Genomic DNA, 16,957 nt, shown 5'->3' on the forward strand with positions numbered 1-16,957 from the left:
GGACAGAGAGAAATGGAGAGAGGAGGGGAAGACAGAGAGGGGGAGAGAAAGATAGACACCTGCAGACCTGCTTCACTGCTTATGAAGCGAAGCTTCTGCAGGTGGGGAGCCAGGGGCTCAAACTGGGATCCTTACGCCGGTCCTTGCGCAGGACCCCTTTCTTTTAAAGAGCTAGTTGAGCTGTGCTTTCAGCTCCAGAGATGACAGATGACTGACCTCAAAGATCTACTTCCAGAGGTGAACTCCACCTGATAATCTCAGACTACTTGCAGATAAAGGACTTCCTCAGCTGTCACAGCCCTCAGCAAACTTCCTATGTCCCCTGAGACCAACTGTTAAAGTGATAAGGCTTCTCATTCCTGTAGTCCTGACTATACCAGATCTCTCCCTACCCCTGCTCTTCTCAGGATTACTCAGTGATAACCTGGTGGCCTGGTCTCACCTTCCTATCACCTCAGCCCCATCTCCTTGCACTGGACAGGGAAAGTTGGCTATCTGACTGAATTCCTTAGCTTTACCAGGCCATCCCTATCCCCTAGGCTAAGTGTTATAATAGGAACATAAGACATAGTCCCTTAGTTTGGGGGGCGGGCAGGAAATAGCTCACTTGGTTAGTATGCTGCTATCCCACATACTTGCCCCAGGTTTGAGACACCCCCTCACATTGAAGGAAGCCCCCTACCATCTCATTCCTATCTGAAAAAGCCTGGATCAGTGAAATTCCAGTTTGGGAGGGGATGGACACACACACACACACACACACACACACACACACACACACGTTAATCAAATAAAAAGTCTTAATTGTCAAATAAATGAAGTAAACTATAAAGTTGAAAAGTGTTCAGAACAGAGGGAGGGGTAGAAAGCACAATGGTTATGCAAAGAAACTTTCATGCCTAAAGCTCCAAAGACCCAGCTTCAATCCTCAGCACCACCATAAACCAGAGCTGATCAGTGCTCTGGTTAAAAAAGAGAGAGAGATTTGATGTGGAGTTTACTAAGTACTCTTACTCATCTCATTGAAATAGGAGACCAGGAGCCTCAGTTTTTCTGTACTAGCCAACTCTCGTGAAAGACTTGGCAAGCACAGATGCGCTTTTTGCTCCTGCCACTTTATCATTTGGAGATTTTTCAGTAATTCAGGCTTTTTTGTTTTTGCTAGTGTGTTCCCATGAGTAAAGTTTTTCTGTAGTTGGAATTGGTGGGGAGCCAGCCCATGTGCAGAGCCTAGCATTTGGGAAAGTGCACAGTGAATGTCTACTGTAGAAGTGAATGCATCTATACATTTTAGTTAACTGAAATCTATCTCCCTTAGTCCTGAGGCAGGCAGCTTGTCAGCTGAATCTGGCCCCTTTCACTGGATGGACAGGAATGACTTATTGAAAAAAACATTGGCAAGACTTGACTTAACCCAGGAAGTGAAGAAAAGGTCACAGATAGGGGACCGGGTGGTGGCGCACCTGGTTGAGTGCACATGTTACAGTGCACAAGGACCCAGGTTTGAGCCCCTAGTCCCCGCCTGCAGGGGGAAAGCTTTGCAAGTGGTGAAGCAGTGTTGCAGGTGTCTCTCTGTTTCTCCTTCTCTATCACCCCCTTCCCTCTCAATTTCTGGCTGTGTCTATCCAGTAAATAAAAATAAAGATACTTTTTTTTTTTTTTCCTCCTCCAGGGTTATTGCTGGGCTCGGTGCCTGCACCATGAATCCACCGCTCCTGGAGGCCATTTTTCTCCCCCTTTTGTTGCCCTTGTTGTAGCTTCTTTGTGGCTATTATTATTGCCCTTGTTGACGCAATTCGTTGTTGGATAGGACAGAGAGAAATGGAGAGAGGAGGGGAAGACAGAGAAGGGGAGAGAAAGATAGACACCTGCAGACCTGCTTCACCGCCTGTGAAGCGACTCCCCTGCAGGTGGGGAGCCCGGGGCTCGAACCGGGATCCTTACGCCGGTCCCTGCGCTTTGCGTCACATGCGCTTAACCCACTGTGCCACCGCCCGACCCCCAATAAAGATACTTTTTTAAAAAAATACAAAGACCAAGGGAAAGAAGAACAATTAAAAAATAAATAAACAAAAGGACACAAATGGCCCAGGATCAAAAATCTCTGTGGTCCCCAGAGAAGTGAGGGTATCTTCAGTTCATTTTCATATCTTGAGCAGGCTGCAGTTATTAATACAGTTATTAATGAACATAATCATAGTTCATAACATTAATAGAAGCTAGGGGTGGGGCCAGGTGGTGGCACACCTGGTTAAATGCTCTCATTAACATAACAGAGCTCAAGGACTCAGATTCAAACCCCTGGTCCCCACATGCAGGGGGGGAAAAGTTTCACAAGTGGTGAAGCAGGGCTGCAGGTGTCTCTCTGTCCTCTCTCCCTCACTGCCTCCCCTCTCCTCTCAATTTCTCTCTAATAATAAGTAAGTAAAATATTTCAATAATTAAAAAGAAGCTGGGAAAAGGGAGGAAATTCATCCAGTCCCTATAACTAATGTAACTACCATTCCTTTCCTCCAAATACAGATGCAATTGGTGGGTGTCTAATTTCCGTACATTTTTTTTTTCTTGTTCTAACTAAAGAGTTTTACTCTATTTGACCAGAAGGTGACACTCAAGAACAGGTTGCTCTTTCCTGAATGTTGATAAGGATACACCAAAAAAAACCTTTCTTCCCCTCTTTAATCTGACTGAAAATCAAATCACAAATCATTACCTGAAACACCAGAGCCTCCTCTGTGTTAGAAACCTGTGTGCCTGTAGGCATTTAATTATACAGACTTATTTACTCCACTACTATTTATTGAGCCTTAGTGCTAGGCACCAGGCATGCAAAGCTATCTGTGTGTGTGTGTGTGTGTGTGTGTGTGTGTGTGTGTGTGTGTGTGTGTGTGTGTGTGTGTGTGTGTGTAGGGGATGAAGATGAAGGGGAGAAAGGAAGGTTTTGAAAGGATGTTGAGGATTCCATCAGAGTACACTGGTGGAGGAGGATTTGCGCTAGTGGTAGGAATAGTTTGCAGACACCTATCACAGGAAGATAAGAAATTGTGCTCCTAGGAGGTCAGGTGGTGGTGCACCAGATTGAGTGCACATGCTACAATATACAAGGACCCAGGTTCAGATTCCCAGTCACCACCTGCAAGGGGGAAGTTTTACAAGTGGTGAAGCTGGGCTGCCAGTGTCTCTCCCTCTCTGTTTCCGCCTTACCTTCCCTCTCTCAGAATAGCTCTCAGAATCCACTGAGGTCAGTGAAGGAACCTGGGAGTTACCAACTTTTGATGAATTGTGAAGGAGAAAAGGAAGCTTGTGTCAAGGGACATTAAATAGAGAATGAACAACAATTAACAATAGCATGTTAAAAATTCAAATGTAGTTTGAGCCTCTCCCCCCATCCCCAGCTCCCCACCTGCAGGGGAGTCTTCACAGGTGGTGAAACAGATCTGCAGGTGTCTATCTTTCTTTCCCCCTCTCTGTTTTCCCTTCCTCTCTCCATTTCTCTATGTCCTATCCAACAACAATGACAGCACTAACAACAATAATAACAACAACAACAGTAAACAAGGGCAACAAAAGGGAAAAAATAGCCTCCAGGAGCAGTGAATTTGTAGTGCAGGCATGGAACCCCAGCAATGACCCTGGAAACAAACAAACAAAAAATTCAGATGTAAAAAAGTAATTTTTATGCATTACAAAAGGCTGTAAGATGAAACTGCGAACTCCAGTTTGTCTAGATTCCCTCCCTCAAAACCACAGAAAGTTACTTTCTGGTTGGCCAGGAGGTGGTGCTCCTGTTTAAGCACACATGTTACCAAGTGCAAGGACCTGGGTTCAAGTCCCCTCCCCCCCATCCTCATCCCCACCTGCAGGGGGAGACTTCACTAACAGTAAAGCAGGTCTGCAGGTGTCTTTCTCTCCTCTCTCAGTTTCTCTCTGTTCTATCTAATAAAAATGAGAAAGATGATGAGAGGTTTAAAAGAAGAAAAGTTACTTTCTGGAGGTCAGGTGGTGGTGCTCCCAGTGAAGCACAAACATTACTATGTGCAGGTGTTGAGTTTCCCACCTACAGGAGGAGCTTCATGAGTGGTGGAGCAGTGCTGCACATGTCTCTCTCTCTCTCTCTCTCTCTCTCCTTCTCTGTGTCTCCTCCTTCTCTGTTTCTGTCTCTGTTACTTTCTTCCCCAAAAACAACACTAAATAGTCTTAGACAGTGAGTGGAAACTTCACAAGGCTAGAATACATGGCCATCTAAGAGCATTATTGACATAGAGCAGATATTCAAGAAAGATTGGTCAAATGAGCAGTTTGAATGGCACATTGAAATCAGTTCCAGAAACATCACTGGCAGTGATTTGCAAAGATGATTAGCAGCAAGGGCCAGGAGGTGACACACCTGGTTAAATGCACATAGTACGAAGCACAAGGACCCATGCGAGAACCCAGGTTCAAGCCCTGGCTCCCCAGCTGTAGGAGGGATGCTTCACAATCAGTGGAGCAGGGCTGCAGGTGTCTGTCTTTCTCTTTCCCTATCAGTCTCTCCATCCTTTCTCCATTTCTCTCTGTCCTATTCAGTAAAATTGAAAAAACAGCCTCCAGCAGCAGTGGATTCGTAGTGAAGTCACCGAGCCCCAGCAAAAACCCTGGAGAAAAAAAAAAGGAATGATGGGGAGTCTGGCCGTAGCGCAGCGGGTTAAGCGCATGTGCAGTGAAGCACTTAAGGATTCCCAGTTCAAGCCTCCAGCTCCCCACTTGTAGGGGGGTCGCTTCACAAGCAGTGAAGCAGGTCTGCAGGTGTCTTTCTGTCCCCCTCTCTGTCTTCCCCTCCTCTCTCCATTTCTCTCTGTCCTATCTAATAATGACGACATCAATAACAACAACAATAACAACTACAACAACAATTAAAAAAACAAGGGCAGCAAAAGGGAAAATAAATAAATTTTAAAAATTAAAAGAAAACAAAAAAGAATGATGAGAGGAATGGGAGTTGGTGTCTGACAGTAAAGACAGTAAAGGTGGAAGTGAGTGGAGCTGTGGTGGTGTCCATGGAACATAGAGGCTGAAGAGGTTAATGAGAGCTGTACATCTTGAACAAAAAGGGAGCAAAACTTGGCAACTGATTAGTCTCGGAATAAGGAGAAGGTGCAGGTTAATTCCTAGTACTTTTCTCGTTTGATGATGTAGCCACAGGGCTGGGTGGAGTTTGGATTTAACATGATTGAGACCCATCCTTGTGGAGATGTCTAGAAGACAGTTAAATGTATATGTCTCTAGACCAAAAGAAAGGTTTAGATAACAGAGGTTGGATTTCTTTTTTCTTCTTCCTTTTCTTTCTTCTCCTTCTCCTTCTTTAAACATTCTCATGCCTATTAGTTTTGCAGATGAAAGAAATTGAGGCTGAGGGAAACAGATTGTTTCCAAATTTTTAAACCAAGCGGGGTTTGCCTCAGCTGATCCACATTCCTTGTTGGAGTCAGGCTGGATTCCCAGCCTGCCAGAACCACACCCACGCCTCCAGACTGCCTGTTAACACAATTGGAAACAGTTGGCCCTGATATGCTTGCTCTGTTCTCTCACTTTATATTCTTCCAGTGGGTATGTTTTTCTTGAATCCCCTTGAAATTCAGCAGCCACTTCTGAATCCTAGCCAGAGTGTGAGCCCTTCTGCAATATCTCCTCCTGGCTTGCTGTTTCTGAACTAAATACTGACTTGACACCAGGTAGCTCAGAGCTGAGCTTCTGAACCGAACCTGTTTGTTAAATAGTAACTCCTCCTTCTAGGGCCTTCCGGAGTCAGCCTAGAGTACCTTTTCTGCCTTTCTTCCTTCTGATTTCTTTGAAGATAGCAAAGACTCAACAACTTATGTCCTTTGACAAGTTATCTTCACCACACCGCTCACCTCAGTTTTCTTTTTGGTACAAAAGGGACAGTGTCTTTCTAATGTTAGGAGAGCTGATGGAAACAATACAATTTAAAACACCATTTCATAGATTTTAGATATTGCTTTTAAACAAGGAGGCCCTCCATTACACATCTGGAAAAAGCATGTTGACTTTGGTATTAGAAAGAAAACAATTAGCTCTAGCAAATCCATTCTGAGAGGTTTCCTGAGATCTGGCTTATCGTTCTGGTGGGAAAGCAGGAAAAAAAAATAGTGATAATGGGTGGAGTGAAGCCAGAATGTATGAGGTGTGTGTGTGTGTGTGTAGGTGTGTGTGTGTAGGTGTGAGATCAGGCATTTGGCTACATTATGACCCCATGTCATGACAGAGCCAAGTTAGGAGGAGCTAGGGATGATTGGACTGGAAGTGCTGACCTGGACTGAGACAACTCAAAGCACAGAAAGATAAAAGCCACTGTCATGACTTCTCAATGCTGGTGTCTCCAAACAAAAGTAAATAGAACTTTAGAGAGACTGTTGTCCCCTAAACCAGATCCTGCTCCCCATAGCTGTTAGTTGGCCTTGGTAACAGACATGGATGGATACACTGATCTTGTTTCTGCTGGGGCTGTTCAAAAAACAGACATTGGGTTAAACTAAAGGACAAATGGAGAAAATCCAACTCCCCCCAAAAAAACAAATAGATTATGAAAAAGTCAGATTTATGGAGGTCAGGCAGTAGCACACTCAGCTGAGTGCACATATTACCATGCAAGAGAACCAGCCCTCCTCACACACAGGGGAGAAGCTTCACGAGAAGTGGAAAAGGGTTACAGGTGTCTCTCTTTATCTCCCTCTCTATCTCCCCCTCACTTCTCAATTCCTCTCTGTCCCATCAAGTCAAGAGGGAAAAAATGTCCACTGGGAGCAATGGATTCATTGTGCAGTTATTAAGCCCCAGTGTTAACAAGTAATAGTAATAAGTCAATAGTAAGCCTTGGTGGCAATAACAATAATAGTAACAATAATAAAAGATTTATTTATTATTTTACTTACTCGCTGCTAGAATTATTATCATAGGCTGCTCCTGGTAGGCTTTTTGGTTTTTTGTTTTTTGCCTCCAGGGTTATCGTTGGGGTTCAGTGCTGGCACTACAAATCCACTGCTTCTGGCAGCCATTTTTTTCCATTTTATTACATAGGACAGAGAAATTGAGAGAAGATGGAGAGACAGAGAGGGAGAAAGAGAGGGATTCCCACAGAATTGCTTCACTGCTTGTGAAGCAAGATGGGGAGCAGGGGCTTGAACCTGGATCCTCATGTGGGTCCTTGTACTTAGTACTATATCGTGTGCACTTAACCAGGTGTGCCACCGTCTGCCCCCCCATACCTTTTTTTTTGAGATAACAGTGTGAGAGAGGAGGAGACAGACAAACACCACACACTGCTTCACCACTTTTGAAGCTCCACCTATGTGGGTGCTTGCTTTCATATGGTGACCAGGGACTTGAGTACATGGTACTGTACCAAGTGAAGTATCTGCTAGCCCCATCAGATTAATTTTAGATTAGGAAATCCAAAGTTTTCAAGTCAGCTTAGGTGAGTTTACATCTATTTTGTTGGTATATAAAGCCACAACTTTGCAAGTCACCTCTGGGGCTCCTCCAGCCGTCTAGCAAGAATTTATGGTTTTTATTAACCAGAACCTGGAGTCAGAGAGGGCACCTGCCAGTCCCCCTCCTCCCCCCTCCTCCCCCCTCCTCCCTCCCAAGCTCGTGCACTATTCATGCACAGAGATGCAGAAGAGTCAGAAGCTGCAAAAGGCTACGTGAAATGTGAAAAATAATTGATAAGCAGGTAGTGGGAAAAAGAGGGGCCAGATGTGTATTGAGGCAAAAGCAGCCTAGCACCTCATCTTGGATGAAATTTGAAGGAATCATATGAGGTGAGATCAGCCAGAAAGAGAAGGATGGATATGGGATGATCTCACTCATGGGCAGAAGTGCAGAAATAAGAACAGAAAGGGGAAACAGAAAATAGCACTTGGACTAGGTTTGGTATATTGCACCAAAGTGAAAGATGCAGTGGGGGAGGAGGAGATGGGGGAGCTTCAGGTCCTGGTGCACAATGGTGGAGGAGAGGACTTAGACTAGGGGCGAGAGTTTTTTTTTTTGTTTTTTTGCAGAAAATTGAGAAATTTTACATATCTACCAACAACTGTATTCACTGTAAACCATTAGTCCTCCCCAATAAAAAGAAAAAAAAATTAAAAAATGCAGCAGCCTAAGGTTGTTCCTTGTAGAATCTCGATGCTCAAGGATGGTAGAGATAAGGATGTTCACTGTTGTTTGACTCCTTTAGTGTTTCTACACTGTGACAGTCTCTACAGTAGCATACCAGAATGGAGAAATGTCATGAAGCCATGTTTGCCTTCATAAGCTGCAGAGTTTGTACCTACCTGCAAGCCAAATCCAGTGGCATGAAAAGCAGCCTACAAATGGCCAGATCACTTTTATGGACGAAGGGTCATTCACTTAGCTGCATGCTTGAATGTGCGTGCGTGTGCGTGTGTGCGTGCGTGTGCGTGTGTGCATGTGTACGTGTGTGTGTGTCCATCTGCATGTGATCGCATGCCGTTGAGTCAGTGGGTGAGGGCATGGGAAACTGGGATCAGGAGGAGAAGATTCAGTGATTCAGTGGTGGATGAGTGCCCTTCATTTTTTTTTTTTTTTAAATTTTTTATTTAAGAAAGGATTAGTGAACAAAAGCATAAGGTAGGAGGGGTACAACTCCACACAATTCCCAACACCCAATCCCCATAACCCACCCTCTCCCCTGATAGCTTTCCCATTCTCTATCCCTCTGGGAGCATGGACCCAGGGTCATTGAGGGTTGCAGAAGGCAGAAGGTCTGGCTTCTGTAATTGCTTCCCCGCTGAACATGGGCGTTGACTGGTCGGTCCATACTCCCAGTCTGCCTCTCTCTTTCCCTAGTAGGGTGGGGCTCTGGGGAAGCTGAGCTCCAGGACACACTGGTGGGGTCTTCAGTCCAGGGAAGCCTGGCCAGCATCCTGGTGGCATCTGGAACCTGGTGACTGAAAACAGAGTTAACATATGAAGCCAAACAATTTGTTGAGCAATCATGGATCCCAAGCTTGGAATAGTGGAGAGGAAGTGTCAGGGAGGGCATGGGAAACTGGGATCAGGAGGAGAAGGTTCAGTGATTCAGTGGTGGATGAGTGCCCTTCATTTTTTCCTGTGCCCCACCTCATTCCCAAAAGGATTTGTGGTGACTTGCAAAAAAAAAAAAAAAAAGAAAGAAAGAAAAAGAAACACCAGGAATTTCAACAAGATTAAAAAAAAAAATTGGGGGCTATGTGGTAGAGCACCTGGTTGAGCGTACATGTTACAGTCTGCAAGGATCCAGGTTCGAGTCCCCACCTGCAGGGGGAAAGCTTCATAAAATGGTGAAGCAGTGCTGCAGGTGTTTCTCTGTCTCTCTCTCTGTCTATCACCCCCTTCCCTCTCAATTTCTGGCTATGTCTATCCAATAAATTGTTGGTCATTACGCCAGGTCCCCTGCACGTTGGGTGCCAAAATGCCGGGCTAGGGTCATGGGAGAGAGACCGGGAACTCATGGCTGAGCGGGAACACAATGCAGTGCCTTTATTGATCAAAGACAACGCCTTTATATCTTTTGAAATGGAAGTGGCAAGTGGGAAAAGGAAATGACTAGGAGAGGGGGTGGAGAAAAGAGCACAAAGGTAGAGAAGGTAGAACACTTCCATAGCAGCTTTTTCGAAGGTTCTAACCAGTGGGGATTAAACCAATAACCCTGCAGGCAGGGCGGGTCTCAGTTAAAACAATGATTATGAATAGACCACAGCCGAGCAATGCAGGGAATCTGGCGTAATGACCAACATAAATAAATAAAGATTTTAAAAAATTTAAAAAAAAATAAAGGCAGGGGGTGGGGCAGGTGGTAGTGCACCTGGTTACAATGCACAAGGACCCGGGGTTCAAGCCCTGGTAAAAATTTCACAAGTGTGCTAAAGCAGGACTGCAGGGGTCTGCTTGTCTCCTCCTCCCCTCTCAACTTCTCTCTGTTTGTATCCGATAATTACTTAATTAATTAATTAAAGGCCACATGTGAGCAATAGCTTATACTCTTCATACATGTCGTAGGATTCTGAATAAAAATTCTGAACGGGGTGGGTGTAAACTGACTGGGATACATAGAGCACATAGAACCCCAAATTCTAGTTCCCCTTAGTCACTGAATTGTTTTTTCCCTGTCAGCTCCAAGTAGCTGGACTTCCTCCTATGGCTATTGAGTCAAATATTCCATTAGCCAAAGCACTCATAGATAATAGCCCAGAAAAAAAGAGAGAAAGGAGAAAGAAAGAAAGAAAGAAAGAAAGAAAGAAAGAAAGAAAGAAAGAAAGAAAAAAGGAAAGAAAAAAAAAAGGAGGGAGGGAAGGAGAGAGAGAGAGAAACCTAACCAAGGGACTAGAAATCACCAGTGATGTCTAGTATCCAAGGTTTTATTCATGCCCTCAGTTGTCCTAACTTGTATCTTGCCCATGGGGCCCAGATTCCCTTTCTGCGGTACTCCCCTTCCCCTTAACTTTTCTTTTTTTTTTTTTTTTCCTCCAGGGTTATTGCTGGGCTCGGTGCCTGCACCATGAATCCACCGCTCCTGGAGGCCATTTTTCCCCCCTTTTGTTGCCCTTGTTGTAGCTTCATTGTGGTTATTATTATTGCCCTTGACGCAATTCCTTGTTGGATAGGACAGAGAGAAATGGAGAGAGGAGGGGAAGACAGAGAGGGGGAGAGAAAGACAGACACCTGCAGACCTGCTTCACCGCCTGTGAAGTGACTCCCCTGCAGGTGGGGAGCCGGGGGCTCGAACTGGGATCCTTACTCCAGTCCTTGTGCTTTGCGCCACGTGTACTTAACCCACTGCGCCACCAACCGACCCCCCCTTAACTTTTCTTAGCACCCCTCCTCCCAGTCTCCCTGTCTTTCTCTCCACTTCCCCCCCTCCTCTGCTACCGTTCTTCCAGCCCTCCTCCTAACCTCTCCTTATCTCTCCTCCCCTACTCTCCTTCCCACTTTCTAGCCCCTTCTGTTTTCTGCCTTTCTCCCTCCCTCTATGCTAGTCCTCCTTCCAGTCTTACTGTCCTCTTTCCTCCCTGTCCCCCCTCATGTCCTTCCACTCCTCAACTCTGCGCCATCTCTCCTTCCCTCTCTTCCCGTTGTTTCACAGTCATTATATGTATTAGTGAAAGAGAGATGTACAGAGAAGAAGATATAGAGACCAGAGCACTTCTCATTTCTAGTTTATGGTGGAGCCAGGGACTGAATCTGAGACTTTGGAGCCTCAGGAATGAAAGTCTTTTGTATTATAATTGTGTTATCTCCCAAGCTCTGTCAGTTTTCTGTTGTTTTTTTTTATTTTCGCCTCCAGGGTTATTGCTGGTGCTCAGTGCACTACAAATCCACTGCTCCTGGTGGCCTTTTTTTTTTTTTTTCATTTTTTGGTGTAGGATAGAGGGATACTGAGAGGAGATGGGGAGATAGAGAGGGAGAGAGAGAGAGAGAGACACCTGCAGACCTGTTTCACCACTTGTGAAGTGACCCCCACTGCAGGTGGGGGAGCCAGGGGCTCGAACAAGGACCCTTGCAGTGGTCCTTGCGCTTCATACTATGTGCAGTTAACCCAGTACACCACTGCCCGACCAGCTTATTCTTTTTAAAAAAAAAGAAAATATTTTATTTATTTATTTTGGATAGAGACAAATTGAAAAGAAAGGGGGAAACAGAGAAGGAGAGAGAAATACTTGGGTCTGGAAATGGAAATTTTGTACATGACCAGGTTCACTGCTACGAAACCCCTCCTTGTCAGTTATTCTTTTAAGGCACAAATGCAATATGCTATCTAGACACAATTTTTGGACAGTTTGGAGGCAGCTGGGTACTAAATCAGAACGATTTAGATGTTAGAATGTATATTTCTTGTCCTCGACTGCTAATAGGCTTCTAAGAGAAGTACTTGAAAAAACATACTAACACCTAGTCTTCCCTTTTTCCCCTTTTTTTCTTTCCTGTCTTTTAAAATTTATGTTGTTCTTAGCATATATTCTTCCAACTTCCACGCAGTGAAGAGAGAATCTGATGGGGCCTCCGGTGATCCTGCTAGCTTGGAGAACGAAAGGCAGATTTATAAAAGTGTCTTAGAAGGTGGAGACATCCCTCTCCAGGGCCTGAGTGGGCTCAAGCGGCCCTCTAGCTCGGCCTCCACTAAAGGTAACTGGGTGTGGCCTGCAGGCTACTCACCTTCCACAACCATTCCTGGAGTGTGGCAGTAGGTGAACCTCCAGCAACTGGGATAGCTTTTTGTCTTGATCAGACCCCACCAGGGCCTCGGCATCAACATCCCTCCCCAGAATCTTACCGGCCATTTTTCTTTCTGGTATTAATAGTTTCCCTTCCTTTAAATCCGTGCCCTTGCTCTCCTTATAACTCCTCTCTTTCTCTCTCTCTCTCTCTCTCTCTCTCTCTACCTTTCCCTCTCCCTCTCCCTCTCCCTCTCCCTCTCCCTCTCTCTCTCTGTCTCTTGCATTCTAGTTCCCATTTTCTTAGAATGAACTGAACTTTAGCCTTTCTGAGCTCTTACTAGGGTCGCCACTTTTTATTTTGTTGTTGTTTCATCTTTGCACCTGCTTTGCAGCACCGATTATTTTGCTTCTGGACATCAATTGGGAATTTAATTCCAAAGCCCTTTCGACAATTGAGCATGTGACCTCTCCCCCACCCCACTGCCCCAGCCCACCCCCCTTTTCTTTTTTAGCAGCTTTCAGCTTTAACCTAATGGGTCTATTTATTTTATTCTGCATGCTTTCCAGTGGATCGTAAAGGTGGGAATGCTCACATGATTTCTTCATCTTCAGTTCATAGCCGAACGGTTAACACTAGCAATGCGTTAGGCCTGGTCTGTAAGCACAAGAAACCCCTGTCTGCTGCGAAAGCCTGCATTTCGGAAATCCTCCCCTCCAAATTCAAACCCAGGCTCTCTGCTCCCAGCACTCTATTGCAGGAACAGAAGAGCGTCCTGCTGTCTGCAGAAAAAGCTCAGAGCTACGAGAACCTGTGTGTTTCGGGTTCTTTGAATGATTCCAAAAGAGGTCTCCCCCTCCAGGTGGGGGGGAGCACAGAGAACCTGCTCATGCGCTCTCGGCGGGAATATGACAGCAAGTCGAGCAGCACCATGAGCCTGCAGGAGTACAGCTCCAGTGCCAGGAAGCCATGCCCTCTCTCCAGAAAGGCTGGGTTGCAATTTTCCATGTTCTACCGAGACATGCACCAGATCAACCGAGCTGGCCTCTTCCCGGGTTCTGCCTCCTCGAGTGTGCGGGATCTCGCCTCCCACTTCGAAAGAAGCAGCAGCCTGGCGTTGGCCAGGGGTGAGCTGGGCACCAGCCAGGAGGGCTCTGAGCACATCCCCAAGCACACCGTCTCCTCCCGCATCACTGCTTTTGAACAGCTGATTCAGCGTTCCCGCTCCATGCCGTCCCTGGACCTCTCTGGCAGGCTGAGCAAATCCCCCACACCTGTGCTGTCCCGGTGTAGCCTGACCTCAGCCCGCTCAGCCGAGTCCCTGCTGGAGTCCACCAAGCTCCGGCCCAGAGAGATGGACGGGATGAACCCCCGTGGGGTCTATGCCTCCCCCACATACAACAATATGGCAGATCCCACCTTGGGTTTGAGGGGCCTCGTGCCTTCTGTGCCCCTCTCTGTCTGCTCGGATGATCTTGATCACTGTTCCAATATCTCCAGTGACAGCAGAGAGGGCAGCAGTGGCAGTGTTCACGGAGACTTCCCCAAACATCGCCTCAACAAGTGCAAGGGCACCTGCCCGGCCTCCTATACCCGCTTCACCACCATCCGGAAGCACGAGCAGCAGCAGACACCCAGGCAGCCAGACTGGCGCCTGGACTCCAAAGGGGACAAGAACACACTCCTCAGAAACATCTACCTAATGAGCCCCCTCCCTTTCCGATTGAAAAAGCCCCTGCAGCAGCACCACCCCAGACAGCTTCCACTTGGTGACTTCTCAGGCCCCACAGTGGGCCAGAAGCCAGACCTCCCCAGTCAGCCCCATCAGGAAGAGCCCCTGGTCTCTGGGGGGAAGCCTTTGGTCCCCAAACGCCTGTCTTCCCGGCACACCATGGCCAGGCTGAGCCAGAGGGCAGAGTCCCCTCAGGAGAGAATCCTAGTCCCAGAGGATGGCCTAGGTGCCTTTAATAATGGCAATTCTGTGTCCTACTCAGACCATGGCCTGGACAGCAACAACAACCCACAAAGTGAACTGGGACCATCCCTCGGAGGTGGCTTTTTTTTTTTTTGTATTTGCTCAATCTCACTTCACCCATCTCTTCCCTCTCTCTGCTTGCTTTGTTCCCCCTCCTCCCTGTGTGCTGTGGGGGTGCTCATGTTCAGGTCCGTCCTTTGTTTTCTGTTTGTTTTTGCTTGGCAATGAATCATGGCTCGTAGTGGCTGCTCTTCTTTAAAAACAAAAACAAAACAAAAAAGCTCCCCCCATGTCATTTTGACTAACCACCAATTTCTTTGTTTTGAAAGAAAAATTGGCCGTTTAGCTCATCTGAGAAATTCATTCATTGGAACTCTTGAACCCCTGGCCATGTGCTCCACTCCTGAGTCACCTGTGTTTCTCTGAGAGGCAGCCTCTCTCAGTGGTTGTGTGTGTGTGTGTGTGTGTGTGTGTGTGTGTGTGTGTGTACGTACACAGTGTGTCCCTGTGAGACTTTGCACGCTTCTTAGTAGGGACTTTTCACTTCTCAAAGTGGATTTTTTTTTTTTTTTTGCCTTCTCATTAGTTCTTGTTGTATGAAACTTGTTCACAAGACAGTGGGAGGGGAATTGGGTTGGGTTTGATTTTGTTGTCCTTCAGAATGTGATTATTGATCACTCCTCAGTGACCATAAGAACTTTAGAATGAATGAAGATGAAGTCTTTTCCCTTTCTGGCTTCCCCATAAATCTTTGCCTGTGTTTAATTCTACTCTGTTATCTTGAAGATTCAGAATCGCCAAGACATTTTATACCTGCTGATTATTTGGAGTCCACTGAAGACTATATCCGAAGACGTCATGATGATAAAGAGGTAAATGTCATCTTTCTTTTTTTTTTTTTCTTTTTTGTGCCTCCGGGGTTATTGTCAGCACTATGAATCCACTGCTCCTGGCAACCATTTTTCCCATTTTATTGGACAGGATGAAGAGAAACTGAGAAAGGAGAGGGAAATAGGGAGAGAGAAAGAGAGACACCTGAGGACCTGCTTCACCACTTGTGAAGTGACTCCCCTGCAGGTGGGGAGCCAGGGGCTCAAACTGGAATCCTTGTGCTTAGTACTGTGTGCACTTAACTGGGTATGCCACCACCTGCCCCCCCCTTTCAATTTTCTTAGTTCTTCCATGGATGGAAAATGTGAAGGAAAAAAAAGGGGGGGACTATTATTTCCCCTACTAGGTTCTAAATGGCAAACTCAGCCAGGACTTCTGCAGGGGAGTTCAGAAAACAGTTGCACACCACTGCATTCTGTGAGGAAGGAAACGGGCCTTTACTTATTTGTCTCTCTTCTCCAGTGCCTCCCACCCACCTTTATATTCTCTTTCTCTCTCTTTCTTTGCCTCCAGGGCTATTACTGGAGGATCAGTAATGATACTAGGAATCCACTGCTTCTGGTGGCCATATTTTTTTTCCATTGGATAGGACAGAGAGAAATTGAGAAGGGAGGGGAAGATAGAAAGATAGATACCTGCAGACCTGCTTCACCATTTGTGAAATGTCCCCCCCTGCAGGTGGGAAACTGGGGACTCAAACCAGGATCCTTACGTGGATCCTTGTGCTTAGTACTGTGTGTGCTTAACCCTGTGTGCCACCGCCTGCCCCCCACCATCCCCCCCACACACACACTTTGATATTCTCTATGGAAATCCACCCACTTGTTTCTGCCAATACTGTCCACCTTTCTGTTGGCACACAGCGCAGCACAGATTGGAAAGGATGCGGTCAAAGAAAGAGGAAATTAAAATAATATTAATAACAGTCTTACAAAACAAATTGAGGAAGTGACTTTTAATTTGGAAGAGTGATACTCCCCAGTAATGATAGGTAATCCTCAGCCAAGAATTCAGGACCTTTACTTCCCTATCTGTGCTACAAACATGTGACTAACGGGGCCAAGAAAGGTGTCCTTTCTTCGGGATTTATGAAGAGGTAGTCATACATAACAACTAGATGACCACAATCACCAGTTTCTGTTGTGATGAAGTATTATTAGGAGGTATGTTTTGGACTTTGCATTTTCAGAGGAACAGGTCCTATAGATTAAACAAGCTCTGATGTCTTTTTTTTTTTTAAATGTAAAAGAAATATTTTGAACCTGCTACACAACTTGGTCCCTTCCTATGTCAACTCTGAAGTCCTCTGTCTGTGTTATTCTGATGAGTGGTTCCAGAGGCTAAGTGGATTTTCCTTAAGGCTTTGCAGTGCGTCTGACTTGGAGAAGAGCTGGGTGGTAGTAAGGACTGCCACCAGATGGCAAGACCATAGACAAAAGTAGCCCTATTATGCTCCCTCTCCAAGAACTTCATAGACTCTTATTCCTGTTCATGGAAAGAAACTAAAAGACATATTGTATATGCAGAATTATTTGTAATATATTTTTGTTTGTTTTTGTTAACTGCACAGTGAATATCTCTAGACATTGTCACTGATATACAAAGTTCCCTCCTGTTTAGGCCTAGAGTGCTGTGGTCAAAGATGATGTCATGCCCTCTTGGTGCTATCAGTTCATATTAAGTGTGGGAGGTTGTGTGATAGAATTCTTCCCTACTACATAAGAGGCACATTTTACTTAGTTGGTTTAGTGATTGATATCTCAGTATTTATGGTGCATTCAGAAACTGAGCAGCTTGTTTTCTGAATCACAGTGGCTCACAGATCTTTAAAAGTGTGTGTGTGTGTGTGTGTGTGTGTGTGTGTGTGTGTGTGTCTTGTCT

General features: G+C 45.7%; 1 protein-coding gene across 50 annotated transcripts in view; it reads left to right on the plus strand.

The window, feature by feature from the left end:
- SORBS1 (sorbin and SH3 domain containing 1) overlaps nt 1–16,957 on the plus strand; it is a 331,521-nt gene that overhangs the window by 265,064 nt on the left and 49,500 nt on the right. For 49 of the 50 annotated variants that reach the window (XM_060193311.1, XM_060193305.1, XM_060193352.1 and 46 more), the window contains 2 exons: nt 12,008–12,180; nt 14,972–15,057. In XM_060193311.1, the coding sequence (XP_060049294.1) occupies nt 12,008–12,180; nt 14,972–15,057 (259 nt within the window). Of the gene's footprint in view, nt 1–12,007; nt 12,181–12,779; nt 14,262–14,971; nt 15,058–16,957 lie in introns of all 50 variants that reach the window. The other variant, XM_060193440.1, reaches the window with a different exon arrangement.

This window comes from Erinaceus europaeus, chromosome 1 (assembly GCF_950295315.1).
Source record: "Erinaceus europaeus chromosome 1, mEriEur2.1, whole genome shotgun sequence".
NCBI lineage: Eukaryota > Metazoa > Chordata > Mammalia > Eulipotyphla > Erinaceidae > Erinaceus > Erinaceus europaeus.